Raw genomic sequence first — 14,755 nt, 5'->3', positions numbered from 1 at the left:
TGGAATCACAGCTCCTGAAATAGAAACAGTAATAGGTGCTTCTACGGAGAGTCCCTTCCGTGTTTTCAAAGGCCCCTCTGCAGCAACTTCTAAAATTCCTGCTTTAACTCTTTAGTTTGAAACCCACATACAATAGGGTTTAATGCAGGAGGACTAAAGGGATGAAAGACATTAAACAGGATCAGGATGTCCATGGGGACCTTCTTTCTGGCCACATTTGTCAACGCCACAACCAGCAGGTGCTGAAGAAGAGGATGAGGATAAAGTGGGAGCCACATGTGCTCAGGGCCTTCACTGCCACCCCCTCCACCTTGAATCTAAGCACAGCTCTTAGAATGAAGGTGTAAGAGAGGAAGATGAGGATGAAATCCGAGCCCAGCAAAGTCCAACCAGCCACAAATTGGTAGATTCTGTTAAGGGTGAAATTATCACAGGAGAGCCTGGACATAGACAGGTTGGCACAGATGCAGTTCTCAATGACATTTTTCCCACAGTAATGGAGTTAGGCAGAGAGAATGGGAACAGGTGAAAGCAGCAAAGCATTCTGCACCACAATGAAGACACTAGCTTTGGCCACAAATTGATTAGTGATGATGGACATGTACCGCAGTGGGTGGCAGATGGCCACATAATGATCGTAGTCCTTGACCATGAATGTGCAGGACTCCATGGGGAGGAAACTGTTCATGACGAACATCTGAAGGAAGCAGGCAGGGAAGCTGATTGATCTAAGATCAAACCAGAAGATGGCCAGGACCTTGGGGATGACAGTGAGGCAGAGCACGATGTCCAGCAAGGAGAGGAGTCTGAGCAGGTAGTACAGGGGCTGGTGCAGAGAAGCCTCCATGTGGATGGTGATGGGGGTGGGTGTTGGCCCCCATGGCCAGGAGGAAGAGGAGGCTGAGGGGCAGGGACAGCCAGTGCTGCCAACCTGAAAGTTGGGGAAGCAGATGAGGAGGAATTCAGAGACTGGGACAGTGGAGTCATTGCTGGGTAATGTCATGAAATAAATTCTCAGTTGAGAAAATTTCACCTGGATTTTTGCATGATAAGACACATGAATTAGGTCAATGGAAAACAAAGTTGTCAAAATATTTGCTAACACTTTCTCATCCAGAAAATTGATGAGATACTGATAGGAGATATAGGTGAGAAATGGAAAAATGTATGATATACTCCCAATCCTATTACAAAGTAGAAGAAAATAAAGTTAAACACTGATTAAATATAAAAGAGAATCACTCAAACCTCTGTCATTCTGACTTCCTGTACTGCTGACATAACTCATCCTGGACATACTTAATCCAAGCCTGCACAAATGCGATTCATTGTTTCTATAGAAAGTTAGGCTCAAAGACGGGCTGTTCTCATTAAAATGTGTAACTGCCAACCTCAAATGAGTACTTAATATACATATTACATATTCATCACAATAATCTTTTCTGGTTAATTCATTCCTCAACCCATTTCAAGCAACTTTTCAAATTATCAAAGTTCTCTTCAAATACAAAATCTCCTCCTCTCTCAGATAACTCTCTAAACACTTCATAAAGACAGCAGAAACATCAGATGCAAGTCCTCTACTTCTCAAGATAGATTCATAAACCCATCAACATCTACATCTTTGATCTCTTCATTGCATCAGTAGAATCAAGGATCTATCCCTCCTCCAAATAGCAATCCTTGACCTCACATTTGGATGCTATCTACCTTGACCTTAGGAACCTTAACTTATGAATCATCCTGCCCATTCCCTATGTATTCAACTTCTCCTAAATCCTTCCTATAAATATTCAAAATTTCCAAGTCTTTCATATCCTAATTATTTTCTTTATCTGTCCGCCATCTCCATTTAGTATAAAAACCATGATTTTATTTTGGGGGGAAATATACTAAATCTCTTTCTTCTTCTTCTTTCACACCCAAACTTAAGGGTTCAAAAGAGGCAAAGGACATCTAAAAGGGGACAAGTGACTGTTGGCTTCAGTAGTCCAATTGAGAAGTGATCAGCAAGTGAATAAATGTCTCTGAGATGGCTCTGAGGATGAGGGAAAGGGGCATATCTTAGAGGTATAAATATGACAGACAGCGATTAGACTACTTGTATAGAAGAAAAGAGGGTAGGATTCTAAAACTGCACTGTCCAATCTGACTTAAATGACTAAGTAAATTTCACAAGACAAAAAAATAGGCTTTGAAAAGATTTGATGTATGTTGCAGATGTAGAAATTATGGAACCAATTTTGATATGTTCAGCTTATTGGGTCTATAAACTCCAATTTTGATATGTTCAGCTTATTGGATCTATAAACTATCACAATATATATGACATTAAATGTTGTAGAAAGTAATTTGATTTCATGTGATAGCTCAAAGATAGAGAATTGGAAATCATCAGCACATCGTGTATAGTTCAAAGTATAGAACTGAATAAATTACTTAAGGGAAAAATGTAAATTTAAAATAAAACATGATAAAGAAATTCTATGAAACACCTACCCTCAATCTTAGGACCAGAAGAGGTAAAGAGATTGCAAGGAAACTGAAAAGGAATGAACAGAGACATAATTGAAAATCCAATGGAGTGGACAGACAAGCTCACATAAAGAATTTCAGCAATGTGAGAAAGAGATTACTCATTGCATTTGGCAATTAGGTAATCATCGGTGATCCTAGCAAACAGTTTCATGTGAAGAGAGAAATAGAATGTGGGAGGACAAGGAGACAGCAGTCCTGGAGTGAAGAAACACAGGGAGGACTGATCACCTTGTCAGAGATTCTTCACTTCAGCAAACAGCTTCACACGAAGGGAAAACTGAATGCACAGGTAGAAGTGCCTATGTTAAAAAGAGGATTGTGTTGAATTTTTTTACATAAAAGAAATTTGAATATGTTTAAGGGGCTAAAGACTTTAGAAAGAAAAATATAAATGATAAAAAGAAAGATAATTAAAGGACCAGCCCTTGGGGAAACAACTACTATTACTACTTAATACAGTATAAAACACGTCACTGGCCTCTGTCCTCATCTCTTTCCCCAATCCACTATAAAATCACTAAAGTGCGTGTGATATATTTTCCATCTTTTTATCCCATGCTGTGTTTACAGTACCTAGCACTGAATAATTTTTTTTTTTTAAGACAAAGTCTCACTCTATCACCCAGGCTAGAGTGCAGTGACATGATCTTGGCTCACTGCAACTTCTGCCCCCTGGGTTCAAGCAATTATCCTGCCTCAGCCTCCCGAGTAACTGGGATTACAGGTGCATGCCACCACACCTGGCTAATTTTTGTATTTTTAGTAGAGATAGGGTTATACCATGTTGGTAAGGCTGGTCTCAAACTCCTGACCTCAAGTGATCTGCCCATCTCAGCCCCCCAAACTGCTGGGGATTACAAGAATGAACCACCACGCCCAGCCAATAAATTCTTAATAAATGCTAGTGAGCTAAATATTTCAAGTTTAGAGTTTTGAGTTTTCCAAGTCTGTCATATCTTAATTATTTTCTTTATCTATCCCACATCCCCATTTAGTATAAAGACCATGATTTTATTTATTGGGGGAAATATACTAAATATCTCTCTTCTTCCTCTTTCACACCCAAACTTAAGGGACCAAAAGAGGCAAAGTACATCTAAAAGGGGACAAGTGACTGTTGGCTTGATTCAAAAAAGATTCAAATAATTCAAAAAAGAAAAAATTAACGTGAAAACATTAACCAAAGTAACCAAGGGAACTGATGGAGGAATTGAGGCGAACCACAAGAAAAAACTCAAAATATACATAAGAGCTGAGCAAGCTGTGAGCCAGAGGTAGGGACAGCAATGGCACAAATTTCCAGTGGAAGCTTGAGGATCTTAAACAAGTCATTCCATTTTAGGGCCCTGTGGCCCCAAAAGCCCAAATCTTGGTGGAAGGGATATCCTTGATTCAGTCCTCTGATCTACTGAGTATTTTTTCTTTATATGTACAGCACCACCAAACTACCTTCTTTATGAAAAAGAATACCTTAGACATCTTGCAGTCCTTCACTGCAGACAATATCCCCTCACTCTGCAATATCCTTATTTCTCACCCTCTGCTCATTCTCTTTTCTTTAGTCCACTATCTCTGAAAGATTCTTCCCTTGACTTGTTCTTTTTCCAGTTTTTTATGTGTAGTCCCCATTTATGATTGTGCTTTACAATTCGCAGACTCTGATCCATCCTCTTCAAGTCCTCATTCCTTCCTCACATAGTGGGGAATTACTCTAGTTAAGCTCATCCTCTGCTACATGGCTTTTATTAAGATCACGCATAATATAAAGGATAAGAGAAGGGATACAAAACGGAATAGGAGTAGAGAAAAAGTGGTCAGATACCTGGATGTATTGTCAGGTGGCAGTATAGACAAGAATATCAGTCAAATTTTGACGTAATATGTTAATGAGAAATATTAGAAAGGAATACTCTACTAACAGAAGTAACAGTGATCAGAGGAAAATAACTTCTATTTCATGTTGCCCTTTTTCAACCATGCTTAGAATATTGTGTCCAGTTCAATGCACTCTGATTTAAGGACCAATTTTAAAACTGTACCACCTAGAAAAAGTGCCCAGGATAAAGAAGACATTAAAAACTCATTATGAGAAACATTTCAATAAATGTAGATGTTTTAACTAAGTGAAACCTTCCAAATATATGACTGACCTTTAAGGGGAAGAGGAGAAAACTAGGGCCATTAGGAGAAAATCACAGGGAAGTCTGTTCCTGCTGGCTATAAATCATGTCTAATAATCAGAGGAAGTTTTCTCTCCCATTAACACTGGAACATGTTGGGAGAAGGCAATGAGTACATTTCCTCACCAGCTCTTGCGCTGAGCCTCAAGGACCTGGGTGCCCTGTGCCATATTAAACTCAAAATGCTATCCCAGAACCATTCTTTCCCTCTCAAATCCCTAGAATGCTTTTCTGGGCACACTTGCATAAAGTTCTCAGCCACAGAACACATGGCAATACTAATGGGATTGCTGAGACTATAAAAGGGCCTTCCAGGAGGAATACAGGATTTTAAATATTCTTGTATCCAGTAACACAGTTCCTGGACTTTTTTTCTTTTTTCATGGGAGCCAGTATAAGCATGAGGAGAAAATTTTCTCATCTCAGTCCTCTGGCGACCTAGTATGTACTGGCCCAATGCAGCGATGCTCCCCTCCCTTAGCCCTGGAACTCACAGACGATGCAACAGATTGGGTCCTGCTTGAGGAGTCAGCTGACTGCATCCAGTAACCAGAGCTGATACTGCTTCAGAAGCTAAAGGATTTTATGATGGACAGTCAGTTTGTCACACTGTCCCACCCTCTTCAACAAGCTAGCTGAATGCAGTAGTTTGGGAGGCTGGCACCCAGCAGCTGATGAGCTGGCTCTCTTGAGGGGAACTTCCTCTTAGCTTATATTAAGGGGCTACTGAGTGCCTGTGGTTGAGATGCAGGGAACAGGACTTTATCTGGTTAAAATTCAAATCTGTATCTATCTGCTTGACTACACAGACCATTCTCTTAAACATTTCCTTATTCTACTTTCGACATCTTGAAATGTTATATTGATAGATTTCCTTATATTAAATCTTTTCGGATTTTGTATTTTTGTTTGTTTGTTTTTTGAGACAGAATCTCCCTCTGTCACCCAGGCTGGAGTGCAATGGCGTGATCTCTGCTCGCTGCAACCTCTGCTTCCTGGGTTCAAACGATTTTCCTCCCTCAGCCTCCTGAGTAGCTGGGATTACAGGTGCCCACCACCACGCCTGGCTAATTTTTGTGTTTTTGGTAGAGATGGGGTTTTGCCATTTTGGCCAGGTTGGTTTCAAACTCCTGACCTCAGGTGATCCGCCTGCCTCGCAAAGTGCTGGGATTACAGGCATGAGCCACTGCACCCAGCCAGAATTTTTAATATAACTATACAACTCCCTTCTTTTTACAGAATCCTGAACTCAACTCTGCTATTTGATCTCTGCATGAATTTTGATAGCTAACTTACTATACATAAATCTCATTCAATAAATATTTATTCATTATTATCAACTACATGTCCAGAACAAGATTAGTCACAGGAATAAAAGGTGACTAAAGTAGTTACAGTCCTTGCCCTCATCAAAATTTTATTACAGTAATTGCATTACATTATGATATCAGTAGTTTCTCATTGTTCATAAAACAAAACCAACTTTCCTACTAGGGACTACTCAAAACTATACATGAACGAGACTGTAAGCTTCATGAGGATTAGATCCATATCAATTTTGTTCCCCATTGACATGGTGTCTAGTACAATGTTTACAATGCAGTAGAATCAATACACTTCTACCTAATTAATTATTCAAGATCATATATCTATCTCTCTCTTACCTCTCCAGTTTATTCAGAACCACTTTTTCAGTGAATGATTATTTCTACCATAGTCCTTGCTTAATGCCTTTTCAGGATTTGTGATTATGAAGTTAAACTGAAGCCAATCACTTCATTATGTGATTTTTTTCTTAACTTTACTTCCTAGGTCCAACCTTAGAAAAGGCAAACAGTTAAGTTTAACCCAGTGTGCTGTTTATTTATTACTTGACTACAAATCCATTTTCTTCTCTTATCTGCTCCGTGCTTAAGGAGGCTGATCTCTGTGGCCTGCTTCAGCTGGGCTTTCTAACATGACTCCCTGGCTTCCAGTTCAAACAATAGGGGCCACCTGAAAGGGATCAAAATATGGAAAGAGAAAGAGAGACCCCTTTGTTTTTATGCAGTTCTGTCAGTGGCTGTGTTTCTCTATAGCCAGAAATTCTACTGGGAAGCATCTCTTACACAGCTCCAGGGCTCCCTAGGTTTAAGGAATGTTGATGCCTCTCCTTGCCCTTTAGGTCTTGAGGTGCTTCCTGCTCTTGCTAGCTCCTAGATGTTTCTTGTTGGTTTCCTCGACCCTCCCGTCACCTCTACAAATTATCCCTTTATTAAGCTCCTTTTCATGAAATCCTTTTCTTGTATTCCTTCTTTCCTGCTTAAATCATAAATGATACAGTAATTGGTAACAGAAAGGGACTCAATACCAAACCCTCAAAATGGGATGCTAGGACTGGGTTATTTACATATTTGGTGATCATGTGGAAAACCTACTTACCAGAGCAAAATGAAACATTAAAATGCAGCATGGAGTGGCATCTTGATAATGCAAATTATCAACAGTGTGTATAGGAGGCAGGCTAGTGGAGGGCAAGGACCTATGGTGAGAAAGACTGTAGGCTGTCTAGATTAAAATCCCAGCACCATCACTTACTAGCTGCATTACTTTGGACAGATCACTTTCCCTGTCTGGGTCTCAGTTTCTGTATTTAACACGAAGATAATAATAGTGACCTATCTTGTAGATTGCTTGTGAAGATTAAAAGAGTCTATATATATATAAATAGCACTTACAACAGTGCTGTTCTCATAGGAAGCACTATATGAGCTAGCTATTATCAATTGCACTATCTTATATGTAATTCATGTTAATTCCTTTGTGTCCTCATCTTTTCTTTTGGGTAGAGACTCCTCACACATGCTTCAGACTTTTCTCCAGTTTGGAACTAACTAAAAAATATAAAGTTCTATCTCTAATGCCTATTTCTTCCACGAATATGTGGGTTTTTTTCTCATTATACTGTCATCAGCATAGAGAGAGCTCACATTGGGCTTTTCAGATAACATTTGCTGGAAATAAGATTCAAAGCCTGGAGCCTGAGGCTGCTAGGAGTCCATATCAGAGAGCCCTTTAAGGCCAGGACCTGAGAAAGAAGACATTCTTAGTGGATAAAAATAGAGGAATTCCAGAAAATGAATATGATTGGGATACCTGTTGTCTTGGATTTGGCGCTAAATTAGAGAATAAGAGAGAGAGAGGTAGGGAAGGAGGGAGGGAGGGGAAACATGGAAAAGGGAAGGAAATGATAAGGGAAGGGGAGAGGAGAGAAGAGGAGAAAAGGAAAGAGGAGAGGAGGAGAGGAGAGACTACCCCTTGAGAATTCCTAATCACAAGTCTGCACTTACGGTGTTTGATGGCTGGAATTCACATAACATGTGTGTCCTAATAGCTCATAAGTAAAGTACTGTTTTACTGGTTTAAAGTTACTTGTCACATTTCTTTTACTATCATTTTAATGTCTAGTAAGATCTGTAGTAGTAACTCCTTTTTAAATCATCATTTTGATTCTTGGTGTTTCTTTCTTTCTTCTTGATAGGTCTTACTGGGGCTTTATCAACTTTATTAATCTTTCCCAAAAACCAAATTAAAGATTTGTTGATTTTATCTATTGTTTCTGTTTTCTATTTTATTTATTCTGCTCTTGTCTTTATTAATTCCCTACTCTTGTTTACCTTGGGTTTAATTTATTGTTTCTTTTTTAAATTATTAAGTTTTCAACTTAGGTAATTAATTTTAAATCTTTATTCTTTTCTAACATAAGCATTTAAATTTATAAATGTCGTTCTATTTTCTCTTTAGCTGCATCCTGCAACTTTTGCTATATGTCATTATCAATCAGTTTGAAATATTTTCTAACTTTCCCTCTGATTTATTATTTGATCCATGGATTATTTATGTATATTTTGTTTAGTTTCCAAATGTTTAGGGCTTTTCATGCCATCTTGTTTTTACAGTTGTTCAGTTTAATTCTGCATTGGTAAGACAATATATTCTGTAACATTTCACTCCTTTGGAGTTTATTGAGATATGATTTATGAGCAAACACACACAAAAATGCCCCACCCACTCCTTGTGGCTTTCCAAGTCCCCATGTGACATTATCAACAGGCTGTAAGTTCCCTCACCCAAAGGATGAGAAAGAACCCACATTCTGCAAGTTAGGGAAGAATCTCATTTCCTCCACTTTACACTTCCACGGAGGAAGGCTTTTCTCACCACAAGGGGAAACATGGGAATGAATACTTCTCTTTCCTCTCCTCTTCTCCCCTCCTTTGCTTGCTTTTACATATGGAAAGAAGGATCACTAATACAATTGAAGAGATTGTTGGGAGCAATGGCTGCAATGGTATGAAACATGCTCTACCTGTTTCACTGCCTGCCTCATGGATATGTAAGGATGGCAGTGGACTCTTTTGCTTTATACTCGAATACCATAACCTCACCTGCAAAAAAGCCCATGATTTGCCTTCTGGGGAGAGAAACCTAGAAGATAGCCATGCTCTGTTTTGCATTTTACGTTCTGCTAGGGGTTCTGTTTATGGGGTCCTATAGTCCTCCATGCAGATGGCTGGCAAATTATACTTGGAGCCTAATTTTCCAGGTCAAATCTCCTCATGGGTAGGGGAAGGGAGTAGGAAGAAATCTCAAGATCTAGAATTAAGGGAAGGGAATTGAGGGTCTCTTGTTTGTCCCCTGGTCCCACTTGTATTTTCCAACCATGAATAACCAGACAATCCTGGATATGGAAGTTACTGGGTTCTAATTTTTATGATTTTGACCCCTATTTAATTCCTTGTGGACATTTGCTGCTGCTAAGAGTGTAAATGGGCTAGCGAGAAATCTGCACTTTTAATCTCTGACAGCACTCCTGAACTTCTTCCTCTCAAAAACGTACCCTGTCTCCTCCAGGTGGAGAAGGATCTAATTTTAGAATGGGAGATCTGTTCCCCTAGTCCTACATGGAAAATGACACTAAAAATTATTAAAAGGAAAAAATGAGCACTTACTGCAGAGGTATCAATTTTGTGTATTCATTGATTACAATATTTCTTATCACAAATAATTATTGAGGGTGTATATTGTGTTGGAAAATGACAGGCACTTGGTAATGAGAAGTACATGGAAGACATAAGAATCCTACCTCCCTGAAGCCTACAATCTAGCACGAAAGATATACACAGCACAAGTAATATCATAAATTTTACTAGAATTGTAATCATTCCAATTCAAGACATTGGACTGCAAACATTGTTTACTTCCTCTCTCTCTCCCAGTGTACCCATTAAACTGCTAAAGAAATATAAAAATGAAAATAATGCAATAACAATACTAGAATATGAGCAAATATACTTGGATTGCATCATAAACTTTGAGAAATTTTTGGAATTCATAAATCAGACTAAATTGGATTCATAAAAAAACTGGAATGCAAAAACCTGCAAACCAATGTGTAGTTATGTATATGTGAAGGGTAGGAACTATAGGGGAAGAGGAATTGGAAAAGTTAAAGCTTGATGCAGAGCTGGGAAATGTTCTCATTAAGAGATTCAGGGTGCAAACCTCATCATTACACAATATATCCCTGTATCAAACCTGCATATGTAACCTCTGAATCTATTTTTAAAATCTAAAAATTTTAAGAGAGCCCAAGGGATACTCCAAGTTTAAAATCAATAAAATGATAACGGTAATTGAAAGCAATTAATTAGTGCATTGATTAGTTTATTGTTATTCTACTTCCGGAGCAATTGGGTCAGTTTAGTATGAAACCTGGCTCCCTACAAAATGAAAGAGGCGACTTTGTATCTTCAAACCCTGTAATTGCAGTGGGGCAGATGTAATCAGAGGCAATTACAAGGTAACTTTGGTTCTCCAAGTTACAAATAGAGAAAAGGTATGGAGAGGCAGCTCCATAGGTCAGCAAACTATACCAGATTATCTCTGACAGCAGATATAAAAGCTTCTCTACTTCAGCAAAAGATGAGGGAATGCAGCTCATCTTTCCTTTTCCTCTTGACAGCCTGAGGGGAATTCTGTTAGTAAATCCCTGTACAATGACCTACAAAGTCCTACAATTGGGGCACAAGAGCAGTGACCTTCACAGGCTCTGAGAAAACTCACAGCAAGGACCCAACCATTTAATTCTCATCTACAAACAAATAAGAGTAAAAATCTACAAATAATTGAGAAAAACTAGTATCATGTGAAGAAAGGACCAGGCTGAACAAGCGGAAAAACTCATCCCTTAAAGAAAAGAGTAAATGCAAGAAAAAAGTCATTTATAATATGCATAATAATATTTTATAAATGTCCCAATTTATGCATTTTGATATGGCAGAAAAGTAAAGGAATCTAAATCATCATAAGACACAAAAAGGTTAATCTAAAGGGTTAACACTAGCATTTAGCTGAATGGCCGTACCGTGTAAATGTGCTGCCAGCACAAACTTAGAGGTTTGGAAGACACTGTAAACCTAAAACCAAGCAGAGGGTGGGACTTTCCATTGCCATTCCAGAGAATGTTGCATAGTCTATCACTGGGCAATGGCAGGAAAGATGACACATCCAGAGCTGTCATCCATTTCTACTGTCCTCAAGTCTTTCTGACACAGGAGTAGGAAAATGTTGGAATCAGGAGCAAAAGAAAGAATGGAAAAACTATTCACAAATTCAGGTATCCAGATACATCCCAATAAGTTGTGAAGCCAGGTGCCTCTGGATATTCTTTGCTGTGAGATAAGTGACACCAGAAGGACTACTCGCTGTGAAAATTACCCCATCCATACAATCTGCACCAGCCATGAGTTCCTGGCTATGTCGTTGGCAGGTGCCTCTGAAGGAAACAATGAGAATATGTTCAGATCAATCCTTTTGTGTAAACACCCTGAGCACTCGCTGGCGGATCTTCTGGGTCTTCACCCCATAGACAAGAGGATTGAGTGCAGGTGGCACAAGGAGATACAGTATGGCCAGAAGAACATGGACATGATGGGGTACATGGTGACCAAAGCGGTGAGTGAGGAAGGAGAACATTCCAGGGATATAGAAGACCAGGATGACACAAACATGAGAGCCGCATGTGCTAAAGACCTTAAGTTGGGCCTCATTTCCTGGTACCTTTAGCACTGCCTGGAGAATGTGGACATAGGAAACACCAATGGCCAGGACATCCAGCCCGACCACAAGCAAGGCCACAGTCAGCCCATAAGCTCGATTGACTGTGGTTTCTGAGCAGGCAAGTTTCACAACAGCCATGTGTTCACAATAGGCATGGCCTATGACGGTGGCTTGGCAGAAGATAAGTTTTCGCAACAGAATGGGGAAGGGGATGATAAGTAGTAATCCCCGCACCAGCACCACCATTCCGATGCGCCCTATGACTCCTAGATGCAGGATCGTGGAATGGTGCAAGGGGTGACAAATGGCTACATAGCGATCCAGAGCCATGGCCCCAAGTACCCCTGACTCCATGGAGGAGAATGCATGGATGAAGAACATCTGGATCAGGCAGACGGTGTACCCAATCTCGTGGGCATGAACCAGGAGCACTGCAAGGGCTTTGGGTGCAGTGGAGGAGGCCAGAACCAGGTCGATGGCAGCTAGCATGGACAGGAAGAGGTACATAGGTTGGTGCAAGGATGGGTCCATCCAGATGATGAAGAGAATTGTAACATTGCCCACTAGAGCAAGGAGGTAAAGGATGCCCAGGGGCAGTGCGATCCAGTGCTGGCTTTCCTCTAAACCCGGAATTCCTACCAGGAAAAAAGAAGGCTGTGGTAGCCTCCAGCTGGAATTGCTAAGGGCCATTATCAATGACTTGAGGAGGAAAGAGAAAAAAGAATCCAAAGTCATGATTTCTGCATTTCTGGTACATTATCACATAGTCCAGATCACATTGTCTACCGTCTTCATGAGAAGAATAGAGTGACTAAAACTGCAACCAAAAGGAATAAAGTTAGATACAAGAAAGAAAATCTTTGGTGGAGATAAATATTTTTACAGGTGAGACATCCACATGTCTGAATTAGAATAGGTCTAGGTTTTTTTAGAGATAAGAGTAAACATACACTGTTTTGGGAGAGATGCATAAGTTTTAACCATTCAGTTGCTTATGTTTTGAAGCTGTCAACTTCAAAGGGTTCTCTTTATTAGCCTCTTGGTGTTACTGAACACAGTAAATTAAACTGTTGTTTTTGAAATTAGCCTCCCTCAGTTTCCATGACATGGCACTCTAGTGCCTCAGTCCCACCATTTTCTCCATCTCATTATGTTGTTGATTCCAGGGATCCATCCTCTCCTCTTTTCCCTATTCAGTACATTATCTCTGAATTGACCTCATCCACTTTCATGGTTTTAACTATCTACTTTTATTTCTTTCAAATCTATGTTTCTAAGTCAAATATCTTTCTGAAAAACAAATCATTCTTTCCATTTGCTTCCTGAATAGCTATACTATAGCCTCAACATATTCAAAACTAAATTAATTCATCTATCCTTCTTAAATCTGTTCTACCTACTTTTGGCAATATTTTTATGAATTACATTACTATCCATCTACCAAACCCAATCTAGAAACTTGGAAACTATCTCTACTTATTCTTATCTTTCATCCCTTTTCCCCATTCGCCAATTCCTGTTAACTGCATTTTTAACACATAGCTGTTATATCCACTCCTGTTTTCAACCCCCAATGTCAAACATCCAACTTCTCTCACCTGTACTGTTTCATTACATCTCTCTGCCTTTGCTATAAACATCTTCCCAATTCACTCTCAACCTTAAAGTCAGGTTTTTCCTAAAATGCAGATGTCATTATGTCATGCCTATGGCTAAAATCCTTCAGTGAATCTATTGCATGGAATAAAATCATACTCTTAAGACTGCGTTAAAGGTTTTCAACGGTTATCTATTGTGTATTACTTTGGTCTTACAGTTAACATATTTCTACATGTATGTTTTACTAAACCATTCCAACATTCTTGGAGTTATATGACTAAACTATCCTATTTTACATATGCTTTTTGTGTAGTCTTTCTTCCATTTCCTCTATCTGAATTGGTCTTCCTCACTCTTGAAAATTTAGAGTCTACTCTCTTCTGCTGCTCAAAAGGACTCATTGACTGTGTTAGGTCAAGAGTGATTATGTCAGGAGCACTGTATGTTATGATCCTTCTTTGTTCATCCATAACTCTCTGACTTATCTCCATCATAGAAATCCTGTCAGCATCTTAATGGCTTGTTTTAAAGAACTGTATCTCATTTCATGATTATAAGCTAGCATGGATGCTTCACAATGCAGTGTGATAAATACAAGCTTTGCGGGCAAAGTTTGTTGAAATTCTGTCCATTTCATGTTCTAGGAATAAAATCTTGCTAGGCTTCTAAAACTCTCTAAGTCTTAATTTCCTTATTTCATATTAGAATAAATAATATTAATCTTACATACCACAAATTTTAACTAATATATGTAAAGTCTTGATATATAGGTTACTTTATAAAGTATAGTCTATAAATTATAGTTATCTTTTTTAACGTTACTAATAAAAGATGGCTATGAGCTCTTAGTCATCTTTTATTAAGTTGGTACAAAAGTAATTGTGATTTTTGCCATTGAAAGTAATGGCAAATATTAATAGCAATATTATTAATGTTTAAAAAGATAACTATAATTATCTTTCCTTTCTTCTTTGTCTTCATGACTCTGCTTCTCTGTTTCAAACTTTTGATATGTTTACCTCTCATTGTGATGTTATAGCAATCCAGTGTCTCTGACACCCCATGTTAACATGAACTATTGAATAAACAGCTGTCTGTTTAACCTTCTCCATGGGATTCACCCCTCAAGTATTAAAATAAAAAACTTGCAACTGGTTACATTTGTGTCTGTATGTTTATCTTAAAAGACAGATGTAGTCTGAAACAACTATATTTTTCTTTGTTGGGGTGGTGGTTCATGTACATGTACATATGAAGATTTTTAAAAGTCAAGAATGACTCAGTTCTTGTGGATTATGCATCTATAGATCACTTAGTGTGTCTTTTTTTACAAATCA

General features: G+C 38.8%; 1 protein-coding gene, 1 long non-coding RNA gene and 1 pseudogene across 2 annotated transcripts in view; all 3 read right to left on the bottom strand.

Moving 5' to 3' along the window:
* LOC134740265 (uncharacterized) overlaps positions 1-14,755 on the bottom strand; it is a 113,920-nt gene that overhangs the window by 47,697 nt on the left and 51,468 nt on the right. The window lies entirely within an intron of this gene.
* Positions 66-1,003, bottom strand: LOC129008655 (olfactory receptor 56A1-like; annotated as a pseudogene).
* On the bottom strand, positions 11,565-12,554 carry LOC129007860 (putative olfactory receptor 52L2). The gene has a single exon (XM_054439171.2). The coding sequence runs from the start codon at positions 12,552-12,554 to the stop codon at positions 11,565-11,567; it is 990 nt and encodes a 329-aa protein (XP_054295146.1).

This window comes from Pongo pygmaeus, chromosome 9, assembly GCF_028885625.2.
Source record: "Pongo pygmaeus isolate AG05252 chromosome 9, NHGRI_mPonPyg2-v2.0_pri, whole genome shotgun sequence".
Lineage (NCBI taxonomy): Eukaryota > Metazoa > Chordata > Mammalia > Primates > Hominidae > Pongo > Pongo pygmaeus.
The sequence above is the reverse complement of the archived record's forward strand: the minus strand, read 5'-3'. Positions and strand labels throughout refer to the sequence as shown.

Excerpts from the sequence above, each read along its gene's own strand:
- LOC129007860 (XM_054439171.2), bottom strand. The coding sequence starts at position 12,554 with ATGACTTTGGATTCTTTTTTCTCTTTCCTCCTCAAGTCATTGATAATG.